This window comes from Thermobia domestica, chromosome 18 (genome assembly GCF_964235325.1).
Source record: "Thermobia domestica chromosome 18, izTheDome1.hap1.1, whole genome shotgun sequence".
In the NCBI taxonomy this organism is placed as follows: domain Eukaryota; kingdom Metazoa; phylum Arthropoda; class Insecta; order Zygentoma; family Lepismatidae; genus Thermobia; species Thermobia domestica.
In genome coordinates, this window is record NC_137471.1 from 26,657,395 (window position 1) to 26,684,033 (window position 26,639).

General features: G+C 35.5%; 1 protein-coding gene across 1 annotated transcript in view; it reads left to right on the forward strand.

The window, feature by feature from the left end:
- The window catches only part of LOC145676154 (uncharacterized), a 96,347-nt gene extending 70,032 nt beyond the window's left edge, over positions 1 to 26,315 (forward strand). Inside the window, exons 2-4 of the mRNA XM_081747057.1 lie at positions 14,137 to 14,531; positions 19,217 to 20,573; positions 25,915 to 26,315. Coding sequence (XP_081603183.1) covers positions 14,137 to 14,531; positions 19,217 to 20,573; positions 25,915 to 26,183 — 2,021 coding nt within the window. The 3' untranslated portion in view covers positions 26,184 to 26,315. The remainder of the gene's footprint in view (positions 1 to 14,136; positions 14,532 to 19,216; positions 20,574 to 25,914) is intronic.
- Positions 26,316 to 26,639: the final 324 nt, after the last annotated feature.

A 26,639-nucleotide genomic window follows, 5' to 3' on the forward strand; every position in this document is an offset into this window, starting at 1 on the left:
GGAATATTTATAAAGAATTGCTACTAAAACATGAAGTTGAATTATTGTATTTTAAAACGGATTATGTAGCCTATGAAAGGGGGAAAATATCTTTCCAGGCTGGGAAGACTGATTTAAACTTAGAGACAGGGAAGTCAAGACTTAGAAGGGGGGAAATTCCCAGGCTTCCCTGGCTACAAATAAATCCCTGTATATATATATATTGGTGTTATTATTTTACCTTACATTCTCTCAGTAGCGTAAGTAAGGACGAATGGGCCTCCCCGCAAAAATGTTAAACGGACCCCCTCTTTCCACATTCATGAGTCACGTAAAATTTACAGAGAACAGTTTTGACTTTCTATGTTCTATCTAGTGAGTCACAACTTGCTCATATGCAAAAAATGCATATTATTATTATTATTATTATTATTATTATTATTATTATTATTATTATTATTATTATTATTATTATTATTATTATTATTATTATTATTATTATTATTATTATATTGTGCTATAGTTTTCGTCTATTCTGCTATACCAAATTCGAGAGTCTACGACATCCGACATTTTTAATGAGGTGTGGTCGTCCCACTTTTTGTTGTTTGGTTTGATGCTGGTTTCACTGTTCTTTTTCCATCTTTGAAATACATAAGCACGGCAGATCGCGAAAACTCGACAAGTCGCGTTGTTTCCGAAATGAAGCTCCCAGCCACTTAGTCACCCTGATATATCGTCGTCCTTCCCCATTCAAGGCACAAGCATCACACTGACTAATCGAGTGAGATTCTTGTCGTGTTTGGCGCGCGGTTGTGTTATGCCTTGTAGCTCTTATCTCAGCCCGATGATTTCGTTCAAAAAGTAGCGAGTGGTCATAATGTTTTCGCTGGTCAGTAAAAGTTTTGTTGGCATTTAATTTACTAAATAATCGCTCAGGTGTTACCGTCTTCATAGGTAAAAATGAGATATAGTTGGAACATCATGGGCCTCTTTCTGTTCTGGGCCTCTCAATGTTGCGGGCCCTGCAGGCCCTTTAGTTGCGCCACATCATTTTCTCTACTCAGAAGGATAGGGACAAATAGAAAAGTCAAAATTCATTTTGTCCATTTTTCATGCATCATACACTTCAGAAAAAAAATCATATAATACTGATATATAAGAAAATATTAGTATTGTTTGTCTGTTTTCTGTATACAAAGAACCATTTAGGTTCTTTTTATCTCATATTCTGGTAATAATCAAAAAAAGAAAAGAGTTTCATGTGATAAACGTACGAAAGATAATTTGTCAACGCGATGTGAATGACGTTCTCTGCAACCTAATTCCCGTTTTTCGTACAAAACTCTATTCCTACCTGCAAAAAGAAAAGATTTATGTTACTCATCAATGGTTGAGGTTTTGCCCTGCGGCTGAACAACACGGCTTGTATAAATAGACTCTGACTGACTGCAGGTGCACGAAAAAAAAAAACTGTTGGATTCCTCTCCCCGCCCACTTCAAGTGTGGATATCCTGGACACATTCAAACTGAGCGGTACGATCTTTCAGTTCTTCCCAGTAGAGGTACCAGCAGTGATTGCTAAATGAAAAAGTGAGCATCTGGTGGCGAAAAGGCGAAGTGCTCGGACAAGGGGGAGTTCACAGGAACCTTAAGTGCGTGGTCTGAAACGTTAAGGTATAGACAGAGTACCCGTACTTCAAAAATGCAAATCCGGGACGCTACTAAATTACGAGAATCTTTGAAATGCTTAAAATTGAAAGAAGTGTTGAATACTAATTTACTTTTCTCCATTAGATAGAGTTGTTCAAGCATTACGTTATCACATTTTTATTCCTTTCACTAGACCTTCTTCCAAGGGCGCCGATTTCTCTGTAAATTTTTTTTCTGGGAGGGCATTCAAATGCAGACGATATATATTAGGATTTTAAGGCAAATTGCATTCAAATTATGCCAAATATTGTATATTCATAAATACAAAGGGGGCCTACATGAGCTTTGGGGGGCCCGGCCCCCTAGGATCGGCGCCCTTGCCTTCTTCCTAGTTAAGCAAACGTAAGCAGATGATTTATTCCCTTCCCCTGGTAAGCAAAATTGTTTTTGTTTCTCAAGATTTGTTGTGTTTCGTGAAATAACAGCAGGAATTTCCAGATTACTTAACCATCTAAATGAATGTTTTCACTTAGAGCCATCCCGTCGATTCGCTTTGCCTAGGACTAAAATAAATTAAGGGTCAATAATGAAAGAGACATGTGGATCGAAGATCTTTCTTTGTTCGAACTTTGATTTTTTTAAATCCATGATGGGAAATTATATTATGAGTACAATTTTCGAAATTAATAGTATACAATCGTAAAAATATCTTACAAAACGATGGTTTATTGCAAAATACTTTGACTCAAAGAATAAATTACAAGTAATAAACTTGTTACTTTTCCTGGAGAGTCTAAGTCTTGAATGAGACAGAGGCTCTTCAGCGTAGTGCTTGGAAAGATTGCCTCACTTGTTCTACCTTCCTGTGACTCAGCCTTGATTCGACTTGATCCTAAACGGATTATTCAGAAGTCGAAGTCGGAAGATGTTTCCCATTTTTCCCAAGCACTCTTGGTCGATTACAATCTGCCTCACTTGTGAGGGCACAACCCCATGCCGTAAGCGTCGGTGGACTACCGATAGGCAACTAGCGACATGTCTCCAAAAATTGGTGGTTCCGCAGCCAAAAATTGGTCCCACTTCCGCTTTGAAAACTATACCACCACTGGCAGAGAAGCGACGGAACGCCAACGAACCACAAAATTGTTCCCCTAAAATACGTTAAATCGCCTTTGCATTAAGGTGAGTCTACAAACATTTTTAAAAAAAAGGAAAAATAAAGTGCCCTGAGCTGGGCGTGAACCACCAACCTTAGGGTTATTAGGTGCGTGTTCTTCCGAATTCGCCACGGAGGCGATTGTGAAGACACAGCTTGTAGAGTGATAAATCGTTGAAGTATTTTTAATATTTCTAATCAGAGTGCTCCATTAACCGTGTATATTTGACGATAACTGTTTGGAATCAGATCAAATGCACTCGTCATGTAATTTTATAACAAAATGGCAAGCGTCTATTTACTTTTTTCATAGTTCTCCCATATTCACTTGCTAGTGATCGGCGACAGTTGCCAACTAAATTCATACAATTATGCGCACCCATCTCAAGATTTTTCACTTCATGATGTAAACGCAGGAGTTACTCTTGATCCCCGGAGCTCAAGTATTGTCCTTATAATAACAATTCGTCAGGGAAAAGTAAGTTAATATATAATAATAACTGCATGCACATGACTGGGATAGTTCGTGTTGGTCCCTTTGCGATTGTCCGTGACAAATCAAAGGAGCGGGGATCAAAATGAAGTCCTCGCTGTTACGTGGTGGTAACTTCAATATCCCCGATTCTAGATATCTGCTTCGACTCGACGAATCCCTGCCACTAGTGGCACACTAGCGGCAATCCTTCGACGCGTCGCTATATTGACGATCGCCATTTACCAGCAAATGGGCCACTAGGTGTTGGCGACGTTTACGGCATGGATAAGCTAATAAACAAACAAACCAATAAATAAATCTAAAACCTTATAAAAATGTTTTCCCAAAATTTACATCTAGCAAAATCATTTGTTGGTATTCCAGAACTGCAAATTCACCTGTATTCATAATTTACTTCTATCGTAGTTTTGATATGAGAATGATGTGTCTGAAACTGTAACACAGGTCATTAAGATTGTTTTTTTGCTTTAGTCAGATTTAGCAGTTTTACTTAGCAGTTAGTCAATTTGGATCTGTGATTTTAGAGTTTTAGAGATTTCCTTAAATTTTTCATTTCTACAACAGTTTGCAACTAACACCATTAACGTATCTCTTTCGATATTTCCATAGGCAATGGCTTGGTCACTCCCAGTATATTTCATACAATGAACTACGGTGTCTTACTCCATTAATCCGAACTACATTTAATATCCAACAACTCTGTACATTTTCTCTTAAATCTGCAAACTTTCTACTAGGTTAAAACTGAGTATTTTCTATTTTCTTCCTTTTTTGCTAAAACGAAAGTGTTCTTTAGACAACCGGAAATGATGACTCTATATTACATTATGTTGCATAGGGCATTTTATGTAGCATATCATTTGACAGTTGGACACTTTCTTCGTATATTGAAAGCAACAGGGATTAAGTCCTTCTACACTTACATGAGAAGTAAACAAACTCCTTTTAATTCGTGGAATTGTGCCAATGCACTAGGTCCAGAGAGTTTTTAATTTAAGATTATTATTATTATTATTATTATTATTATTATTATTATTATTATTATTATTATTATTATTATTACTATTTTATTGACTTAGGTTTTCCTGAATATTAAGCAATATTTCACAAAAAGCTGGTATTTTTAAACAAATGTGTTCGATATCAAGTTTTCATAAAGTAGTCACTCTCTCCTATAAATAATTTCAGAGGGGCCGCGGTGGCTCAGTGATAAAGCGTTCACCTTTGGTGCATGGGATCCTTTGTTCGACCCCAGCTCGCACCAAGTGAATTTTGTGGTGGACAAACGCCATGTGCATGGGTTTTCTCGGGGTTCTCCCGTTTTCTCCCACTTTCTTCATTCCACCATTTCATTCATTTCTCATCATCACCGTGTCCTTTAGCCTAGTCGGTATAACCATGGGTCGTAAAACAAAGATTTGATCTCAAATAATTCCAACCCAAACAGTTGCAGGAAGTATGTCATTTCGAATAAAACAAACTACTCTATAAAATTCTGAGTACAGTATTATTATTTTTTAAATATACAATTCTAGCGGACCTTATTTCTAAATCGAAGGGTAAGAAGACTAAATTCACTCTTATTATTATAGATTAATTTCAATTGAAGCAGTTAAAATAGTTGGGGAAAAATTAGAAAGCCATACCCTATATTCCAGTGTGCCACAACCGGATAACAGGCACACTGGCGCGCCCAGCAAATTACAAGAATATTTGTCGAGTTTATTTTATTTATTATTATCAACGATTCTCCCATGGATCAGCTGTCTGTATACAGATCACGTTGAGGAAATGAGTGTAATTATTTACTTTAATAGTAATAGAAAGGTATATTTTCTTGTATTTTCTACCGGGAATAACTGCATCCGGTCTAGAAAGCTGGGGCTAACAACGAAGGAACCCGATGTGCCAAACACACACCACTCTATAGTCATGAGTGCCACAAGTCCTTTTCTACGTCTTGGCACCCTAAAGGTTGTTGCCTTCAAAGAGAGAGAGAGAGAAATAACTTAAGTCTATTGCACTTCCATGCTTAAATAAATACATTATGTAAATAACTGTTTCGTTTTGTTTTTATTATTATTATTATTATTATTATTATTATTATTATTATTATTATTATTATTATTATTATTATTATTATTATTATTATTATTATAAATTTCTTAGGAAGTTGACTGCCATATGTATGCACACTGATCTCCCGTGCAGCGCCTCGTGTATGATTTTCCATACATAAACTATATATTCCAAGTTTGTTGTGTTCGTTCTATAGGTGTGTTTGTAATTAGATGCATATGGCGTATAAGTCAAAATTGAATGTCCACGCTACGTATATGCAAAACCATAGACAAAGAAATTTATGAACAAAGACATTTATGGCGCTAAAACAAAGGGCAAAAATAAAGAATTACTGGCGGATTGTTGCCCGTTGTGCACAGGTATTAACGGTTAACAGTGTTAAATTTAAACACATAGTTTTAATTAAGCACGAATTTAACTTATAGAGTACAGTGCGGAAAGGCTGAGGAGTTTGCTAGGATCGTTACAATATCGAAACCCGTAAAATGTATTGCAAACCTGTCCGCAAGCCCCCCGTAATGTTCAACAGATGTTGTGCATTAATGCTCATTTCAATGCAAACCTATATAGACCTACGCACTTCAATACTAAACGAAGGTGCAGAGACTATTCATGAGTTCCAGTATTAAACTATCTCACCCAATGTATTTTCCTAACATGTCTCCCAACGATTACAATATTTTTTGGTATCTCAATCACTTCCTAGTAGGATAGCTTTAACTAGAGACCACTGATTAACCTGGTATTGGATGTTTCACTTTCTTACCTTTGGAGTTGACAGTCATGGGTTGGACTTTTACACGCAAATATCTAATATTAACAACGTTTCTTCTAGAATTTCGTAATATTGTATTATTTCTTTGTATTATTCATTAGCTTGGTTAGACTTGTTTAAACACTTTTCTCTTTGCACCTATTCCTTAACGTTGGATAAAAATACACTAGCTCTCACCGGGAATCAAATCCAGAACCAATGTACTTGAACCATTTGGCCACAGCAAGGCACATTTAAAAAGAAGTTTCGATTTTCTTAGGAAAATTGTGATTGGGCGTAACATTTAAAAATATATTTAAGAATGGGTACGGATGAAACGCACTGAATTTTCTCGCTCGAATTTCTTAAACTGACTCGTGTTAGGCTGCAGCTATTACTGAAACATTTATTTGGGAAATGCGAATAAAATAATGTGTTTTAGAAAACTTTGTTCGAAGCAACTTACGTCCAAAAGTAAAGTACCAATTCGTCATATTTCTGTTAGAAATAACTTATGCCATACATTAGAATTATTAAGCAGATAATTGTATGTGAACTATGAGCAAAAGCGTCTGAGTACTTTCTGAGAAAATCGTTAAAAAAGTCATCCCCAAGAATAAAATATCCCTTGTATATCTTTTCAGGACAAACGAGTTATGCTATTTATGAAATACGAACAAAATTGCCAGAGTAATTATCGACAAAATCGTAGGGTAAAACTTGCTCCGAAAAGTAATATACCACTTCTAGCTTTTTAGGATGATGGAATTATACCATATCGTTAGGTTAGTTATGTAACATTTATTTATGAAATATGAACAAAATTGGGTCAGGCGTTAATGGGAAAATCGTCGAAGAGTAGGCTAAACTACCTCTTCTGAATGTTTACAGGACGAACGAGTTGTGTCATATTGTCAGGTTATTAATGATACATTTATTTATAAAATGTGATTGAGAAAATTCTTCAAAAAAATGCATCCCATACAGTAAATTACACATTACGTATTTTTTCAGAGGAATGATTCATACTATATTTGTAAAAATACAAACAAAATCTTTACAGCCGTTTTTGAGACAATTTAATGATTTTAAATTTTCATCCTTCAGTAAACTACCCTTATTTTTAGGTGTCGGAGGATATAGAATTCGAAACGATAGTGTTATGAACACAAATCTCCGGGTGTAGATGAAATTCCGGCTGAGTTAATTTTAGCTGGGGGTGAAAAATTGTGGAACAAGATACACAAACTCATTCTCCTTATATGGAACAAGGAAGAATTGCCACAAGAGTGGAAAGAATCAATCATTGTTCCAATTTACTAGAAAGGCGACAAAACTGTAATAATTATCGAGACATTTCTCTTCTATCAACATCCTATAAAATCCTTTCAAATATTCTGTTAGCAAGACTGACCCCATACGCAGATGAAATTATTGGAGATTATCAGTGCGGATTTAGACGAAATCGATCAACTATCGACCAAATATTTACCATTCGCCAAATACTCGGAAAAAAGTGGGAATACAATACCCCGGTACATCAATTATTTATTGATTTTAGAAAGGCGTACGACTCGGTTAGGAGAGAAACATTATACAACGTTCTTACAGAACTTGGAATACCGAGAAAGCTAATTAGATTAATTAAGATATGTTTAAATGAATCCCAAAGTAAAGTCCGGGTAGGAAAATTTTTGTCCACGAGCTTTCACGTCGAAAATGGCCTGAAACAAGGAGATGTGTTGTCGCCATTATTATTTAACTTCGTTCTGGAATACGCTATAAGGAAAATCAAAGATAGCAACCAGGGCCTACAGTTGAACGGTATTGACCAGGTTATGGCATATGCTGATGATGTAAATTTAATAGGGGATGATAGGAGAACAATAGAAAGAAATGCAGAGATCTTATTAAACTCTTGCAGGGACATGGGTTTAGAAGTAAATGCAGAGAAAACTAAATACATGGAAGTGCGTCGGGACCGGAATACAGCAAATTATGGATGCGTTAAAATATTAAATAATACTTTTGGTAAAGTGGATAGTTTCAAATATCTAGGATCAATATTAAGAGAGGGAAATCATATTCACGAAGAAATTAAATGTCGACTCAAAGCAGGGAATTCGTGTTACTATTCGGTTCAAAATCTCTTGTTGTCGCGAATTCTGTCGAGGAATTTGAAGCTTAAAATATACAAAACGATTATTATGCCTGTTGTTCTGTATGGCTGCGAAACAAGGTCACTTACTCTGAGGGAAGAACATAGACTGAAAGTATTTGAGAACAAGATCCTGAGACGAATATTCGGACCCAAGAGGAACGGGAATGGGGAATGGCGGAAACTTCATAACGAGGAACTACACAATTTATATGATCTACCCAACATTGTTAGGGTCGTCAAGTCTAGGAGGCTTAGGTGGGCGGGTCATGTAGCTAGAATGGAAGAAAGTAGAAATGCTTTCAAAGTCTTGACTGGAAGACCAATCGGAACACGACCATTAGGAAGACCTAGGCGCAGATGGGAGGACAATATTAAGATGGATCTCGCAGAGATTGGAATACAAAGTAGAAACTGGATGCAGTTAGCTAAGAATAGAAGTCAGTGGAGAGCTTTTGTGAACGCGGCATTGAACCTCCGGGTTCCATAGGCCATATAGTTAGTTAGTTTTTTTTTTTAAAGAGTTATAAAAACTTTATGTCTAGAATTCGGTCCAGATACGTCGAACAGTATGGCCTCTATTTGAATACATGAAAAAGCGTGACGAACTGACAGACGAACAGATGGACAGACATCAAAATTACTTTTTCGATATGTGGGGGCGTGAAACTTGAATTCATTGAAATCTCGAATTCGATTTTTATCACTATTACTACAATTTCTTCTTTCGTCGCTCGAACGTGAAAACGAATAGGAATACAACGACACATAAGGTGATAATTTGTAATTCCCAAAATTTAATGATTTAAGTTTAATATGTTGCCGTGCTAGAAAAAAAGCTTATGCCTGTTTGTTATATCATTTTAATATAAGTTTTTCACGCTACTATATAATGTAGAAATATGGTATGATTATCGTTCATATTCATGCTATCTTTTGGAAATATTCGTGTTCCGCATACATAGATCTGTATAATTTCGCTTCGTTCAACGAAAACCCATTCCTTACACAGACTTATGATTGCATTTTGAAATCGTGTTTTTGTCGTCGTTAGAATTTAGTAAATATAAGCATAACACTCAAATTAGTTTTTGACTTTTACAGAAAACCAAATTTCTGTAAAAAAAAAAAAAAAAAAGCCCAAAAGAAAAAACTGCGGCTGACTTAATCCCCACCCTCCTTGTGCAGTGCATAATAAAACGCAAGTGTTATATAAAATATCCCCTACTCTCATTCGTTGCCGCTAGCGCAAATTATAAATAAAATTAAAAAAATCATTCCTATAAATCAAAAAGGCCATCTAATCAAAGTAAATAATTTTAAAAAAATAAAAATTAAAAATAAAGTAATTGTTTTTAAGCACTCAGGTTGTTAAATATATAATTTGCTTGTAGTTTACTTATTGTATATTATTTGTTTAATCATAATACATAATACTCGTAATTTTAATCTCACGTTAAATTCGTAGCCGTAATCGCTCGTAACTTTAGAGTGTATTATAAAGATCTATAAATTATTTGTTTTAATTTGTTTTTTTTTATTCATTATCTTTACGGCAAGCACTTTTCTCTTCCCCAATATCTTTTCAGCGGCCGGTGAAAACGGGAACTGCTTATATAGTTTATAATGACCTTTCGTGGGTGCTAAGAGCCACAAAGCCAAAGTTTAAAGCAAATGGTTAAAAAAATGTCGTCTGTTAGCAATCCAAAATAAATCGTCCTATTCCCAATAAACCCACAAAGGTCGGTCATAATTTCTTGCAATTGTGGATATGAAAAAAAAGAGAGAGGGAGAAAGTCAATACTCTAAAAAGAAAAAAAAAACACAAGCACACACACACACAGACAAACGATAATTTGACATCAGCTTTTTCCTTTCTTCCTTTTTTCACGACAACAAGCATCATTCGATGTAACGTCATGTCGATATAACAAGGGGTAAACTTGGGAAGACTGTCAAGGTCGCGTATGTTATTTTTCCTGTTCTTGACACACAAATCCGAAGTGAGTTGTCTGCTGTTCAAGAACGGGCAGGTAACATACAAGACCATAAACTGAAAACAATAACTGTTTGCAATAGTACACGTATTCTAATACTGAATAAATACGTCGACTAAAGGATACTATCAATAAGTTATTTCCTTATTATACTGTTTCGGTTCTTATTAACATCAAAGTTATACACTTCCAATAATGTTTTGTTAAAAAAAAAATGGGATGGGATAGGATGGGATTCGATGTGGTGTCAAAATAATAAAATATCCACGAGTCCGCCACTCTATCCACCTAACCACAGAGGCTACATTGTGTTTGTTCTTTTTTCTTAAGAAATAATCTTCATAACCATGGTGCGTATCGCTTCGAACCTTAACATAAGAGTTTTTCTGTTTAATTCTATATTTTCGTACGACATCTTAGTTACAGAAGCTAATTTATATTTGGCAGGCAATCTACACACTAGGTTTTAACCAATAAATGCAACATTTTAGTTCAGTATCCAGTTCCTTCATCCATCTCCTCGACTTCCCTACTGAATTCCCTCCGCAATCGTGCTGTACTACTGAAAAAATCCCTAGAAATCATCGTTGCCAGTATACACAAAACCGAGCATAATTTTGTTTTTTGTTTATATTTTTATTATTTTATTATATTTTTTGGAAATATCTCCTTAGATGGATTGCTCTTTATTATCTCCACATACTAATAACTCAATTTTACCCATAAACGTAAGGAAAAAGGAATAAATACGGTAAATCGTGAGTTACAGTATACGCGCAATTTTTTTTGCGCATGGGAGTACATTATTAAACTAACTAACTAACTCTATGGCCTATGGAACCCGGAGGTTCAATGCCGCGTTCACAAAAGTCTCCACTGACTTCTATCCTTAGCTAACTGCATCCAGTTTCTACTTTGTATACCAATCTCTGCGAGATCCATCTTAATATTGTCCTCCCATCTGCGCCTAGGTCTTCCTAATGGTCGTTTTCCGATTGGTCTTCCAGTCAAGACTTTGAAAGCGTTTCTACTTTCTTCCATTCTAGCTACATGACCCGCCCACCTAAGCCTCCTAGACTTGACGACCCTAACAATGTTGGGTAGATCATATAAATTATGTAGTTCCTCGTTATGAAGTTTCCGCCTTTCCCGTTCCTCTTGGGTCTGAATATTCGTCTCAGGATCTTGTTCTCAAATACTTTCAGTCTATGTTCTTCCCTCAGAGCAAGTGACCATGTTTCGCAGCCATACAGAACAACAGGCATGATTATCGTTTTGTATATTTTAAGCTTCAAATTCCTTGACAGAATTCGCGACGACAAGAGATTTTGAACCGAGTAGTAAGACGAATTCCCTGCTTTTAGTCGACATTTAATTTCTCCGTGAATATGATTTTCCTCTGTTAATATACTATATTATATCTGTACATTATTATTATTATTATTATTATATGATACTTATCGAAACATAATCGGACCGTACGTGAAGTTAGAATCACAGCTTGTGGAAAATGTACTAATAAATTGTTCATAAGAAAATAAAAATTATTTATGGAGGTTCAGTTGTCTGAGTTTGCTTTTATACATACGAGGTGTGTTCAAAAAGTATCGAACCATTGGTTGACAAAAATACATTTATTGATTCGGAAATCCGAAACACTAATCCCCTTGTTCAAAGTAGTCTCATTGGTAATGCAAACACTTCTCTCAGCGCTCCCGCCATTATTGGAAACACTTCTAGAACGCAGTTTTTGGAATGGTGAGCAACCGTGCCGTCGACATTCCGCATGATATCTTATCTTGACTCAAATCGAATCCCTTTTAGTGGCATTTTCAGCTTGGGAAATAACCAAAAGTCAGACAGAGCCATGTCGCGTGAGTGGGAAGGCTGACGACACACATGAATGTTATGTTTGGCGATGAAAGTCTGAATCAAATTTCGCGGACACTCTCCTCATGTCCAAATTTTTCGTTCAAAATTGAATGTACCGATTCGATTGAATAGTTTCCGCTTGGGTATCGTCAAGCTTTCGGCAAAATTTGATGCAATATCGCTGTTCAAGTGTTTCTGTCATTTTACAAAAAAAAAAAAAAAAAAAAAAAAAAAAACTGAAATCTGACGACCGTTCACTACACGTCTTCACTCATTGGCCGACTGCCAGAGACTGACGCCTTTCTGTGGACGACTGTGTGTGAGTATTCCTGCTACATCTACACTTAAGAAAACCTCCAGCGCTTCATTGGTTTACGCGGGAAAAAAAATAGGTTTGATATTTTTGAACACACCTCGTATATTGATATAACTGTTTCTTTAAAAAAAAAAAAAAAAAAACTTGAAGAAAAATAAGACCAAACTCAGACACCGGTATGCAATAGTATAGCAATTAATTTGCAACTATGTACATCTAGTTGGGCAAGCTTAATAAACACACAACAGACAAACCCCCACTTATGGAGGGCAGGAAATTGTTTGCAACGTTGGTCCCTTATTTGTCTTTTCCTCCATGACTGCATCTCTGGCTCTTGTACGTACAGGCTCTCTGCCGGAAAATTTTGCCGCAAAATCAAAACGTGAAACGGCTGTAATGCAACATTAAATGCTAAAGGACGTGCCCTGAATAATAGTGACATGTAATTTATCTCCCTGGATGATTGGGTAACTTTGGGAAGGGGTAAGTTACCCTCCTAGTATTATATAATAAATAAATTATTACTTAATAGTGCATTAAGTTTTTTTATTAATATAAAACAAAATAAACAATTAAAATAATATTTTTTTAATGTAAATATTTGGTATACGGAAGGTGAGAGAATAATGAAAACATTTAAAAATAAAAATAATTTGAGACTAAGATTGTGTAAACTAAAAAATAAACTTTTTTACAATAAGCTATAACATAACACCTAGCTACCCTTAATATGTGCATTTATAATTTAATTTATTGTTTGCAAAAAGAGTTAAAAACAAAATATTTGGTGATGTTTTGGTAAACAAATAAACATTTTTTTTAAAACTAAACAAAAAAAATAACCTTTATATTTATATACATAACAATAATATTTATTAAAAAACTATTTTTTTTAACTAGTTTAAAATTTAAAAATATGGTGCCAACTAGTTGTAACAAACAAAAAAAACATTTACAAGTATTAAAAAAAACAAATTTTATAAACCAAAAAATCAATCATTCAAAATCATTCAACAATCATTCATTCGGCTTCCACCATTTCAAATTCACTTCATTCCGTTCAAAGCTTCAACATAAAGTTTCTGAGTAGCTGTCGTCAGGACATTAAATATAAACTTAAAAGAAAGTATAACTAATGTATGGTATAATATAACAAGTTAAAATTACCTATTAGCAGTTTACATGCTTTTGTAGTTATTGTATGCTTCTTTCTTTTAGTACCGTAATATATTTGTGCACTTAACTTATATGCGTAATTGTTTCTTTTATTCTAAATATTAATTAATTACATTATACATTCTTCTTCTTTTTTTTTATTCAATCTCTTTTATCTACTATCTGTCACATCTAAATAAAATGTCATAAATCATTTAGGTAATAATCTTTATGTGACAGGCAATACACTATAACTATAATCCCACTATACTACCCGTTTCATTATTATAATATACTAATATACTTTTACCCATTACACCATTAAAACTCAATTTTAATTTTATTTAATTTTTTTTTATATGTGTTACTAGAGGTATATCTGGAAGAAAACTGCTCCTATACTGAGAAATCAATTCGGCTTTGTTTCCGTAACTTATAAAACAGTGCATATGTTTCAAGATGGCACAGACTTATGGAAAATATATTGTAATCACAAACATATCGTATTTTCTTTACAGGAACAACAATAACTCAATGCTGGACATCATCCCTAGGCGGTATGGAACCATCATATTCTCTGGAACAAGTTAATAAACCCACGGTCAAACACAATGAAGACAGAGGAAACGTTACAGAACCACATTTGAAAAGCAAGAGTAGTGTGTCTGAAGATAAACCATCTGAACGTGATTCTTACGAAAGAAGAAGTTACATAAAGGTTCCGACAGAACGACCTGAGGTAGACAAAAACAAGATAATATCTATGATGAATAATGTGTTCACATATCCAAGAAACCATCTGACCAATAGGACACTGAAAGAAGCAGCTAAGAAATATATCAACAGAAAATTTAATGAGTACAAACTGGAGACTGGGATACAAATCTTTGAGGCCCACGAATTGGATGTAAAGGTAATTTTATGTTTTGTTACAAAGTTTCTAAATAATCTTGTTTTCGGGTTATCAAAATTTAATTGGATATCAGAAGCTTTATTCAAGCTTGATTTTTGACTGACTGAAGTTATTAGAGTACCAGAAACTTGATTTAAGCTTGCTTTTCGCTTACCAAAGTTCATTGGATTCAGAGGCTAGTACAAACTTTGCTCTTGGCTTATCAAATTTACTTAGATATCAGAAGCTTCATTGGCTTATCAAAGTTAATTGTTCATTCAAGCTTGTCTTTGACTTATCAAAGTTAATTGGATATCAAAATCAAGCTTGCTTTTGGCTTACTAAATTTACTTGAATGCCAGAAGAAGAATTCAACTTTGTTCATTGCTTATGAAAATTAATGGAATATCAGAAACTTGTTTTAAACTTGAATTTTAATGTAAGAATCTTCTTCTTTAATATTATTTTGCTGTTATTATTAATCCGGAAGTGTCATTAATTGCATTAACATTCATTTGTTCCTTCTCTTCTCCGTTATGCTTTCTATTGCACTCCTAACATACAATCTCTCTTTTCTTTCTTATTTTAATTTGTTTACAACCTTAATCTTTTCATTTGGTTATTTCTAGCAATATACGGACAAAATCTCGCCGCCCAAACATCACCACCCAAAATCTCGCGGGTAAAAATCTCATGTGACCAAAACCTCGCACGGTATATATGTATACAGGGTATGACAAAAAGGTACGACAGGTACGGCAAAGTTTCAGGGGTGGATTCCTTATTGGTAGACAAGCAAAAAAGTTCATATGGTCATATATCAGGAAATGCATCGTAACAGAGTTACGGTCATTGAGCCGCCTGACGGTGTAAAATAGTCAGATTCTGGTCAGTCCTTAATGTGACTCAATTTAAAGCTGAATAACTCAGCCCCTACTTAACCTAGGAGGATAATTTTGGTAGCAATGTGTTCCTGAAGGATGAAGCTTTCCGCAGATATGCATTTTATGAGTATATCCCAAGGTGGAAGGAATGTCATCCCCAAAATCGTGATGCAAAAAACAAAAGAACACGTAATTACCCTCCCCCGTCGGCCGTGTTACCCCCCACATACATAAAATACATATCGGTGGGAAACTTCGTCCTTCAGGAGTGACCAGGATGTGACTATTTTACACCGTCAGGCGGCTCAATGACCGTAACTCTGTTACAATGCATTTCCTGACATATGATCATATGAACTTTTTTGCTTGTCTACCCATAAGGAATCCACCCCTGAAATTTTGCCGTACCTGTCGTATCTTTTTGTCATACCCTGTATATATATATACCGTGCGAGGTTTTGGCCACACGAGATTTTCACCCGCAAGATTTTGGGTGGTGATGTTTGGGCGGCGAGATTTTGTCCGTATATTGCTAGAAATAACCAAATGAAAAGATTAAGATTGGAAACAAATTAAAATATGAGGAAGTGTGAGTGTAAGTTGCTGGAGTCAAAATAGTAATATAATATGGGACCAGAAATGCTTACTTTAGACACCAGAAGCTTAAAAAGTTGACGGATTCGAAAAATAAAAATGGCTATTTAATCGTAAAATAAACCGAAATTAGGGTAAATCTTATACATTAAATTGAGTAGCATCATTTCAGAATTTGCTTGGGGTGGGCAAAACTCTCCGATATAAGTAGAATTTCTAGTTTTTCACAACAATAATAACTATAACTATAACTATAACTATAACTATAACTATAACTATAACTATAACTATAACTATAAATATGTGCAGGGTGTTTCAAAACAACACCGACAACATTTGGGAGGTGATTCCTGACACCAAGATAAGACGAAAAGTATAGACCAACCTGGGTGCACAAATGCTTTTTTCCGGAGTTATAGGCTGCCGAAAACATAAAAAAAAGAATTAACTTTAAAGGTCCATAGCTCCAATACTATGGGACCTACCGTAGTCGGGTCAAGACATTACTTAGAAACTAATATGTGAGCTGTCCAAAAATACACGTTTGAGAATCTCAAAGTGCTCAAGCAACAATTTTTATAGAGTCAGTTTGGTTACGGGCATAAAATTTTTAAGTACTCACCAACTATCTCTATAAAAATTGTTGCGAAAGTACCACAGGATTCCGAAACATGTATTTTGAAAAAGGACACATACTAGTTCCTAAATAGTGTCTTGACCCGAATACAGTGGCCCCATAGTATTGGAGCTAAGGACCTTTAAATTTCATTTTTTCATGTTTTCGGCAGCTTATAACTCCGAAAGGAAGCATATGTGCTCCCAGGTTGATCTATACTTTACATACAAAAAACACTGAATGAAAATATTCGTAGAGGGACATTATTTGACGTACTAAGGTTAACAATGTTTTATTTTTATTTATTTATTTATTTATTTATTTTTAATAGTTTCATTTCCCCTTCCCTTATTAATGGAAAATCTAACTGCTTTCTTTGTCTACTTTCTCTGTCTGCTTACTCTTTATATTTCTTCAATATATCTCCTCTTTTGACTTTTTTTTTAACCTCAACAAGCTGATATGAGGCACTTTATTATTTTTAGCATGATACCTTGTATTAAAGATTATTTTTTTCTTTTTTTGTTTTATATTATTAATAACTAATCGAATAAAAACTATGATAAAATGAAATCTTTGAGTTTAACGTCCCACGATTATGTCCTTTAGGCTAAGGGAGACGGTGATTAAAGCAAGTGAATAATGATGGAAGAATTGGTGGAATGAGAAAGTGGGAGGAAACTGGAGTATCCCGAGAAAACCAACGACCACGATGTTGTTCACCACAAAATGTTTAAGATTAGAAGGTAAAATAGGCTACTTTTTAAGGTTAAATGACCTCATCATTATGTTTTGAAGTTTAACCAAAAAGTCATTTAACCTTAAAAAGTAGCCTATTTTACCATCTAATCTTAAAAAACATTCTAACATCAGCACATATCTTTATAAATGAGATATAAATTCTACCATTAAAGTCATTGTTACCCATAAAGATTTTAACGGACTGACTCCGTTAATCAGCTCGGACGAGATAATTGTTCCAGCTTTCTATTACAAAAAACAAAATTCAAACATTCGCTTTTGTTCAAGTTCTTTACCGTGTGGACTAACGGACTGATGTACTAACGTGACAATCTTGTAAGTCCTATTTGCGTGATCCTAATGAAAGCATTGTCACACAATACAAACTTAAACTATAAAACACTTTCGCCAAATGCTTCATCAGATAACGAGACAAAAGAATACCATGAAAAAATGAAAGAACACTAAGGTATCTCTGAAGAGTCAAATTGGGCAACTGCGCTTATAGTGTACTTTCTGTAGTGATGTGTGATAATATTTCCACTATTTTCTGATTAGTAATTTGTTTTATTCAGACTAATGCGCACGAATAGTTAGCAATATTAATCCAATACTAAAACAAAGTACTAACAATAATGCGAACTAACAGAGGGAGGGGGGATTTCCTCCTGAATGACTTTTTGATCCTGTTAAAGAATCTGTCCGGTTTTAAATTTGTTTTTCCCCTTTTCCACTTGAATATTGATTATTCATTTCGCTGTGTCAAATTTTCTACACCGACATTTTGTGACATTGGGGAGTCGGATTTTTTTTTTTCTAATGGCCTGGGGATTCGTTTATTATTCAGTTCAAAATCTTTTGTCATCGCGAATTCTGTTGAGGAATTTGAAGCTTAAAATATATAAAACGATAATCATGCCTGTTATTCTGTATGGCTGCGGAACATGGTCGCTTATTCTGAGGAAAGAACGTAAACTGAAAGTATTTGAGAACAAGATCCTGAGACGAATATTCGGACCCAAGAGGAAGGGGAATGGGGAACGGTGGAAACTTCATAATGAGGAACTACATAATTTATACGGTTTACCAAACATTGTTAGGGTAATCAGATCTAGGAGTCTCAAGGTGGGCAGATCATGCAGCCAGAATGGAAGAAAATAGGAACGCTTTCAAAGTCTTAACTGGAAATTCAATCGGAAAACGACCATTAGGAAGACCTAGGCACAGATGGGGGACATTATTAAGATGGATGTCGCAGAAATAGGAATACAAAGTAGAAACTGGATCCAGTTGGCTAAGGATAGAAGTCAGTGGAGGACTTTTGTGAACGCGGCATTAAACCTTCGGATTCCATAGGCCATAGAGTTAATTAGTTTAGTTAATGGCCTGGGGCACCACAAATGTTATATATATGGCTCTGGTTGTAGTCAATCACAGAAGAAAGTTGGACAGAAGTGATTAGACTTTAAACGACATATATTTTTTACCATATGAAGTCTTTCGTGATAAGTCAAAATTACTTTTCAGACAGACTGCATCACCCAATATCTGAAACGGTAGCAAGGGTCTATAAATCTAAAAAGAAACCTATAGTCTTTATCATTTACAGCAATAAAAATCCAATAATTGCGTTAGGACGTTGTAATCGTTCAGTAAAAGGAGTGGTCAATCAAAAAACAAGTTGAAAGTCACTATCTTAGCACGTCCGAAGGAGGGTTCCACAAGAATTTTAAACGTAATACTGGAGATTTTGAACAAACAGATAGTCATACTATTGTTTTATATTTAGGGAATAATTTATGTTTATTTATTTATTTTTATTTGTCAGTTTATTTTAATTTATTTACATTTACTCTTTTATTTTTTCCCAGAGTGGTGCTCCCCTTCCTTTGGGCAACAATATTATCGGAATATGGCCAGGCGACTTTTGGGGAACATCGAAGGACAAAATTATTCTCGTAGGCGCTCACTGGGATACAACAAAATTTTCACCAGGCTTTGACGACAACGGTTCAGGCTTGGCAGTAATGTTGGAAGTTGCAAGATCTTTGACGTCATCAAGTTGCCAACCAAGGTATTCAGTAATATTTGTGGCATTCGACTATGAAGAAACAGGATGTCAAGGCAGTTTGGAGTTCATCAAAAGCTATCTGACGCCGTTTATTTTAGAGGCCCACGGATGGCCCATTTTCCAAGGAGCTTTCATAATGGATTCGGTGGCCAACTACAACACAAGCAGCTATTCACAGGATCTTCCACCCGAGTGGCGAGAAGTACTTCCAGGATTTCAACAAAATCTTCAAGCTAACTATTTCAAAGGAGATTTTCTTGCTGCCATCTACAGGAGAAATCCAGACAGAAAACTGGCGTCACTTTTCTCTCGTCACTGGAGCAGCAGTGGAGGAAAAGTGGATGTTATAAATGGCGACAATCCTCATATTGATCCGTACAGCGTGCTGGCCGGTAGCTTAAAATTTCCAGGAGGTATCATAACTGCAGATATTATCAACAAGGAAATCCTCGATGGTGACAACGTAGACAATGAGAAAACAAATGAACAGAGTAATAACGCAGAAAGAATAAACGATAAATTAATTATGGAGTCCAAAGATGATTCAGAAGGTACGGAACTGGAATCGATAGATTCAGATTTAGTGGACATTGATAAAGAACCTGAAGAAGCCACTTTATTATTTAAGAGTAATTTTACAACTACCACTACAAGCACTACCCAGGAGCCAAAAACCGAAGCTTCTACAGAAAGAGACATTATTACTGACGACAGTATGGTAGATACAGAATCTGATACAGATGATCCTGCAGGAGAGAATGTAGAAGAATCTACGGTAGTTCCAACAGAAGGAGAAAATACTTCACAAAAATCTTCTTTGATCGAACAGAGCAGAGATAACGACGACTCAAGCGAAATTGAAGAACCAGAAGACGGTGGACGTTACATCAGGATAGGACGACAAACCAATTTAAAAGACTCAACAGCCAAAGACTCCAGATCTTCGGTTAAACCGCTTGAAAAGGGCTACGAATGGGTTGAACCTAAAGGTTTTAAATTAAAGTTACTCACGCTAGATCTGCCTGAAAAATTACCGCATGTAGCAGTATTGGCGCGCTATGTTGACTTTCTTCGAAGTGATCATGCAAGGTTTTGGTACTTGAATGATACGTCTTTGCCAGACGAGTCGTTTCCAGCGCTATTACTCACAGACACAGGTAAGTGTTTAGAAACAAAAACGAAATTATTTTGCTTTATAATAATTTTTTTTACCATTATTTACAAGCAGTATGTGTATAAAGGAGTAGGCGTGTCATAGTTAGGAAGAGACAGACGACAATAGATACAATATGTTGGTTAAAGAAAATAAATAAAACTCATTTTGTTTAGCAAAGGATTAATATCTGTAAGGCAAATAAACTTTACAGCAGTGGTCGCCAAACTTATGAAGCTTCTTAGCTACCGTGCCGTTTCTAAATACTACCAAAGAAACTACGATTTTAAAAAGTTTTTACATTTATTTATTGTCTATAAACTTACATTTCTAGTAAATATGAAAACGAACTATTAAAGTTAGCAAATGTCTAATATACACACGAAAAACATAACGTTTAGCAAATGTCTAATATACACATGAAAAACATAACGTGCACAACCCCACGCGTATATAATCAACTGTGAGATGAGGCTGACAATGGCATTTGCGCGGAAGAAACAAGCAGTTGTTGTCGTCAGCGCCCCCTGTCGTTAGCATTAGCTCAGTGGAGGAATCAAGGTTAGCCAACCGGAGCGTTAACGCGATTTACCGAAAATGTCCTTGCGAGTTACTAATAGCTCGCGATCGACGGTTTGGTGATCGATCACTGCTTTACAGCTTAGTAAGGATAGTTATCCTTAGAATCCTGTTTATTTATTACTTAAATCAAAATGTATGTAATTTAAGATTATACTTTCGGTAATATTAAATTAAATTTAATTGTGTTTAATAGGAAAATTTAGAGAATAATAATAAAAAAATAAATTAGTTTTTGCCTCAGTTTTCTACGGTTAGTGTCGAATGACTTCAAAATATTCTTCGACCAATATTTTAATTTTATAAACCAGACATTTGAAGTTATAACCAAAGAAATATAGTACACAATTTGATAATATCAATTATTGTTCCAAAGAAGGCTTTTGAGTGAATGTGCAGTGTAAATAACAAGATATTTTTAAATTTATATACCACCAAGTCCCTGATCTACGTGTCTCATTGCTCTTTAACATGTTTTATGCCCATTTCATTTTTTATGAGCAATTTCTTCCATGAGTAACTGCTTTATACTTACTGTTAAAATCAATTATATGTTTAGATAAAATACTCTCAATGTTTGTAATATGCTTACGAGTTATGTGTAATATTGATCTTCAGTCTTAATGTAGAAGCAGCCTGAATTTGATGTTAAGACATGTGTAAATAAGTCGACAATCTGTTTTGAAAGTAATTAGCTGGAAGGATGCTTTACCTCCATGCTTATATATACGAGGTGCACACCTAAAGTACTTGCCGTTCTTTTAATCCAGAAACAACGAAATATAAGAACTAACCTGTGTGTATTTCTCAACAAACTCTCTCTTTATTGACACACAGTTCCCATCACTTCGTCCATTTTGTGTAGCACATGGCTTATTCATCTTTAGGAGTATGTTTCAGATACAGAAAAATAACATTTCCCAGAGATGATCTACTGGCAAAATGGTGTCCAAAAAGAGAAACCTTGAGGTTTGGGAACAACCAGAAGTCACTCGGGACTAAATCTGGTGTGTAGGATAGGTATGGCAGAAATTCAATTCCGCAGTTTGCCAAGAACAAGGTTACAATATTGGCACGGTGTTGCAGTAGAGGATAGTAGAGGATAAAATTGCCATTTGCCATTTGTGGTCGTCGTTCTTCAATGATTTTTTGGCAAAAACTTTGTATCCAAAAGTGTACGAAAATATTCGCCCGTAAGTATATGACCTTTCGGAACAGGATGGGCTAATATAACTCCCTAGGAATCCCAGAAGTTAGCGTACAGCACCTTCTCCTTGGATCTCATCTGACAAACTTTTTTCAGTTGTTGAATCTGTGTGTTTCCACCTCATTGACTGACTTTTTGCTTCTGTGTTGAATAATGGAATCTGTGATTCATCCATTGTCACAGCACTTTGCAAGAAATTGCGTCCCTTTCTCCTAGACCGTGTCAAATTTTCAACACATGATCAAGTCCTTGCTTCTTTTTTACCGCCATTAAGCGTTCGTGGAACCCAACGAGAAGAAACTTTCGTTAGGGCCAGTTTGTTTGTAATTATTCGTTCTACTGTTTCCATTGTTAGTCCTAGTATATCACAAATTTACTACATGGTGACACGCCTATCTTACATTATGAAATTTTCAATACGGGCAATGTTAGCTTCAGTTGATGCTGTTTTTGGACGTCCAGATCTCTGCTCATTTTTCACATTCGTTCGCTGTGCTTTGAACTCACGCATCCACTTTCTAACATCTATTTCTGTAAGAAGCACCATCACCACATACACCCTCCAATTGAGGATGAATATCAGCTGCACAACATCCAGCTGAGATGAAGAATTCTCCAATTACCCGTTGCTCTTCAACTGAAAATTCCATGTCCTCGAGCAGTATCAGGAACCACGTCTTACTCGTTTAGATACTGACTCAACTGCTGCCACCTAGTAAGCAAAACATGCAATGATTAGAGACGCAGGATGGAGGTAACCCGATGCCGCAGTTGCTTTCCTGAAATGACAAAAAATATAGACTTTAGAACAAAACAGCACGTAGTTCTGGTGTGAACCTTGTGCGAGTAATTATAGTTGTTGTCTGACGATGCTGTACTCCGATAGATTTTTCTTTCGGTGTTGATGTTCATATTTATAGTCTATTTTGTTATTGACTTAATCTTTACTGCAAGAAGAAAACAGATGACAATTCCTGTGTTTCCTACACAAGCAGTTATTCTCTGTGTGTACTAGGTTTGTAGCTGATCTTTGTATCTTCCACGGTAGAAGTTTTTCGATAAATTGCTTGAGATTTACGATGAGAAAAATAAAACGTCGACACCAAATTAAATTACTTTAAATTCAAACGGTACCACAGACGTCTTGTACAGAGTTCTTTTTCCGACTACTCCAGCTCAAGACAGGCCTTGAAATATTCTAAACAATCATTGCGTATCATCTTGGGACAAATAAAATAAGTCTTGTCTTCTCATCCATATTTCTTCGTTTCTACTCCAGAAGGCCTAGTTCGTCGTCAGATAAAAGGCTGTTTTTGAAAAGATCTGGTGCAGACATCTGGTGAAGGGAAGCTGATACAATTTGTAAGCGACGCCTGCTGACGTGGGTCCAGCGCTTGCTTCCATGCCACATTGCCAAACGAAAAACGTACTGCAGGAGACTATGAAAAGGACGTGGAGAGGTCCAAGTAGCAGACAGCTGTCTAGTCACATTCGGAGGCTAACAGCAATGCCAAGGGCCTCTGCAAGTTTGTTCGCCAATACCGGGAAAGTGTCCCGCGCGGGTTTATGGTTATTGCGGGGTTTAGTTATGCGGAGAAGTTGCTGCACATGCAAAGTTGATTAAAAAACGGGATTTTCTCGGGTCAACATCTCACAATTTTACTGTGAGGATCTATACGGATAGTTTAGTCATCCCGCTGGACCATCTCTGTGTTTGTGTCTGGAAAGGGAGCGTGAATTAGGAATTCGAGTCATTCCGTTTCAAAATATTTGTCTGAAGAGCCCTGATTCCAGTTCAATGAATGTCTGTGGCGTTGGCCTGTCTCAAAGATTCTCCAACACCGTCACCCGCTTACACTAACTGGTCTCTGGGAAGCTTAAAGGGAGGAGTGGGCTCGAATTCCCTCGTCCGTACTTCATCGGGATTTGCGTCAATGAAAACTTTGATGTCGGGCAATAGTCCAAACAGACGTTGACGTTCTCAACCACAAATACCTTCAATTATTCACAGTATGGCCATTGAGATGAAACTAGGCAGTCACTTGTTATAGTATTTCGAATTGCAATTTTTTTCTTATTTAGTAATTAATTTAGGAAAAATATTAAGGAGGTTTAAAGGGACAAGTTTTGCCGATAGATGTCACTACAGTCTTCGTATCTTTCTCATGTATTTTTTTTACCTTTCACGAAAATTCTCGATTTCTCTTACAGATTTCAACCTAGAGACCCCAAATTTTTAGAGAAGGAATTTCATAACTTATCGAAGGCAACAATCCGTGCCGATTTTTTATTTAGAATTTTCTTCATTCTTGAAACAGTTATATTGTTAAACGTTTCGATATCAATTTCAACAATCAAGCCATGTCAACAACGAAGTAAATTCTAAATAAAAAAAAATCGGCACGGATTTTTGCCTTCGATATGTTATGATGTTCCTTCTCTAAAAATGTGAAGTTTCTAGGTTGAAATTTGTAAGAGAAATCGCGAGTTTTTGTGAAAGGTAAAAAAATGCATGAGAGAGGTACGAAGACTGTAGAGACATCTAGCGACAAAACTTGTCCATTTACACCAATCTTAAACAACATAATTTTCTTTTGCTGTGGAAAATAATCATTTCGATTTCTGATTAGCATTAATCCATTTACTTTGAAAGAATAATAGCTTATCATTATTTTATATATGTGGAAATATTTATTTAAGCACAAAAGAATAAATAATATATTTCGTCGTAAGAATAAAAGTGTATATTATGTTTAAGATGTGTGTGTGTGTGTTTGACAATTCATTAAATACCTGAATTATATTTTTATTTTGTATATGATAATGTTTTCCTCGAAATACAAGTAAAGTAACTACCACTCCCAAGGATAATAGCAGTTTTGATTAAAGAATTTCATATTCCATACATTTCAATTTCCTGTACAAGTGGTAACAGCATAGCAAATAAAAGTAAACACACTGTATTTTCACTGTTATTTTGCAATACTTTTTAAGTGTTCTGGAAAATGTGTTGTGATATGAAAAATGCTGAAACGTCATTTTCTGACATCTTTTACAAAATGATAAAACTAAAATTTATTTATTTTACTACATTCTGGCTGTCAAAATAAACTTTATATTTGAAAAAAAAAAAAACTAGCTTTCGTTATATATTTTGTAATTTTAATCTGATTTTCTTTAACACCAGTAGAAGGACCACAGGACCAGGCCCGAAACCAGCCAAAGAAGTTTTTTTTTTTGGGGGGGGGGGGTTATGAATCTGTTACGGGGCCCAAGTCATTAAAAATTCTCTTACAAATATCTAAATTGTGTTTCTTGTATTGTGGTCTGGAGGACCAGAAAAAGTTTAGGAAAGCCAGGCCTCCCTAGCCCCCTCTGGTTGCAGGCCTGCACAGGGCTACGAGCCGTTCACAATTAACTGTATTTAATACACACTGAAATTTAATTCTACGATAAATTTTTAGAATTCCTTATTGCATGTATATATGTGGGAATCTTTTTCATAAGTACACAGGTTATTGTTTTGTGTACTACTAATTTCGTTTTCTGATTATTTCAGGACCATACCGTGGAGTAATGCAAAAATGTTACCACTATACGTGTGATTCGGCAGCAAATAATGAAGATGTACAATTCGCAAACCCTGATTTCCTGGCGAAAACAGCCCAAACTTTGGCCAATGTTATCGTAGAAATGAGTGAAGCGCAATGCCTACCTCACAAATGGCATTATCCATTTAAATCAGAAGAAACAGAACCTGTACCGCTCCCAGAACCTTTTAAGAAATCAAGACAACCACAAGAGAAGTACTCAATACGTTTCACGTAACATATTTGCATTTGATTGAGCGATAGTTATTGTATTGTAACGGCATCTAGTTGCACATTAATAGTATGTTCTATTTATTTTTATGTTTTTTTTTACAATGTAATTTTTACATGTTGTTTTGCAATAAAATGACTAAATAAAGTTATTCTTTGTTGTTTTTGAAGTTGAGTTGACAACTGTGTGACAGAAACGCAAAATAAATATACAGGGTGTTAATGAATTATAATGACAAACTATGAGAGATCATTTCTCAGGTCAAAATAAGAAAGCAAAAAAAGTTCATATGGACGTATGGGGAAAATTACTTAGTTTCTGAGCCAGGCCATCCTGCAACATGCATTATTGCGAGCACGAGAAACAAGTGGAAGTCCATACAGGTCCATACAGTCCATACAGTCCATACAGTCCCTACAGTCCATACACCTGTATGGACTGGAGTGGCAGTCCATACAGATG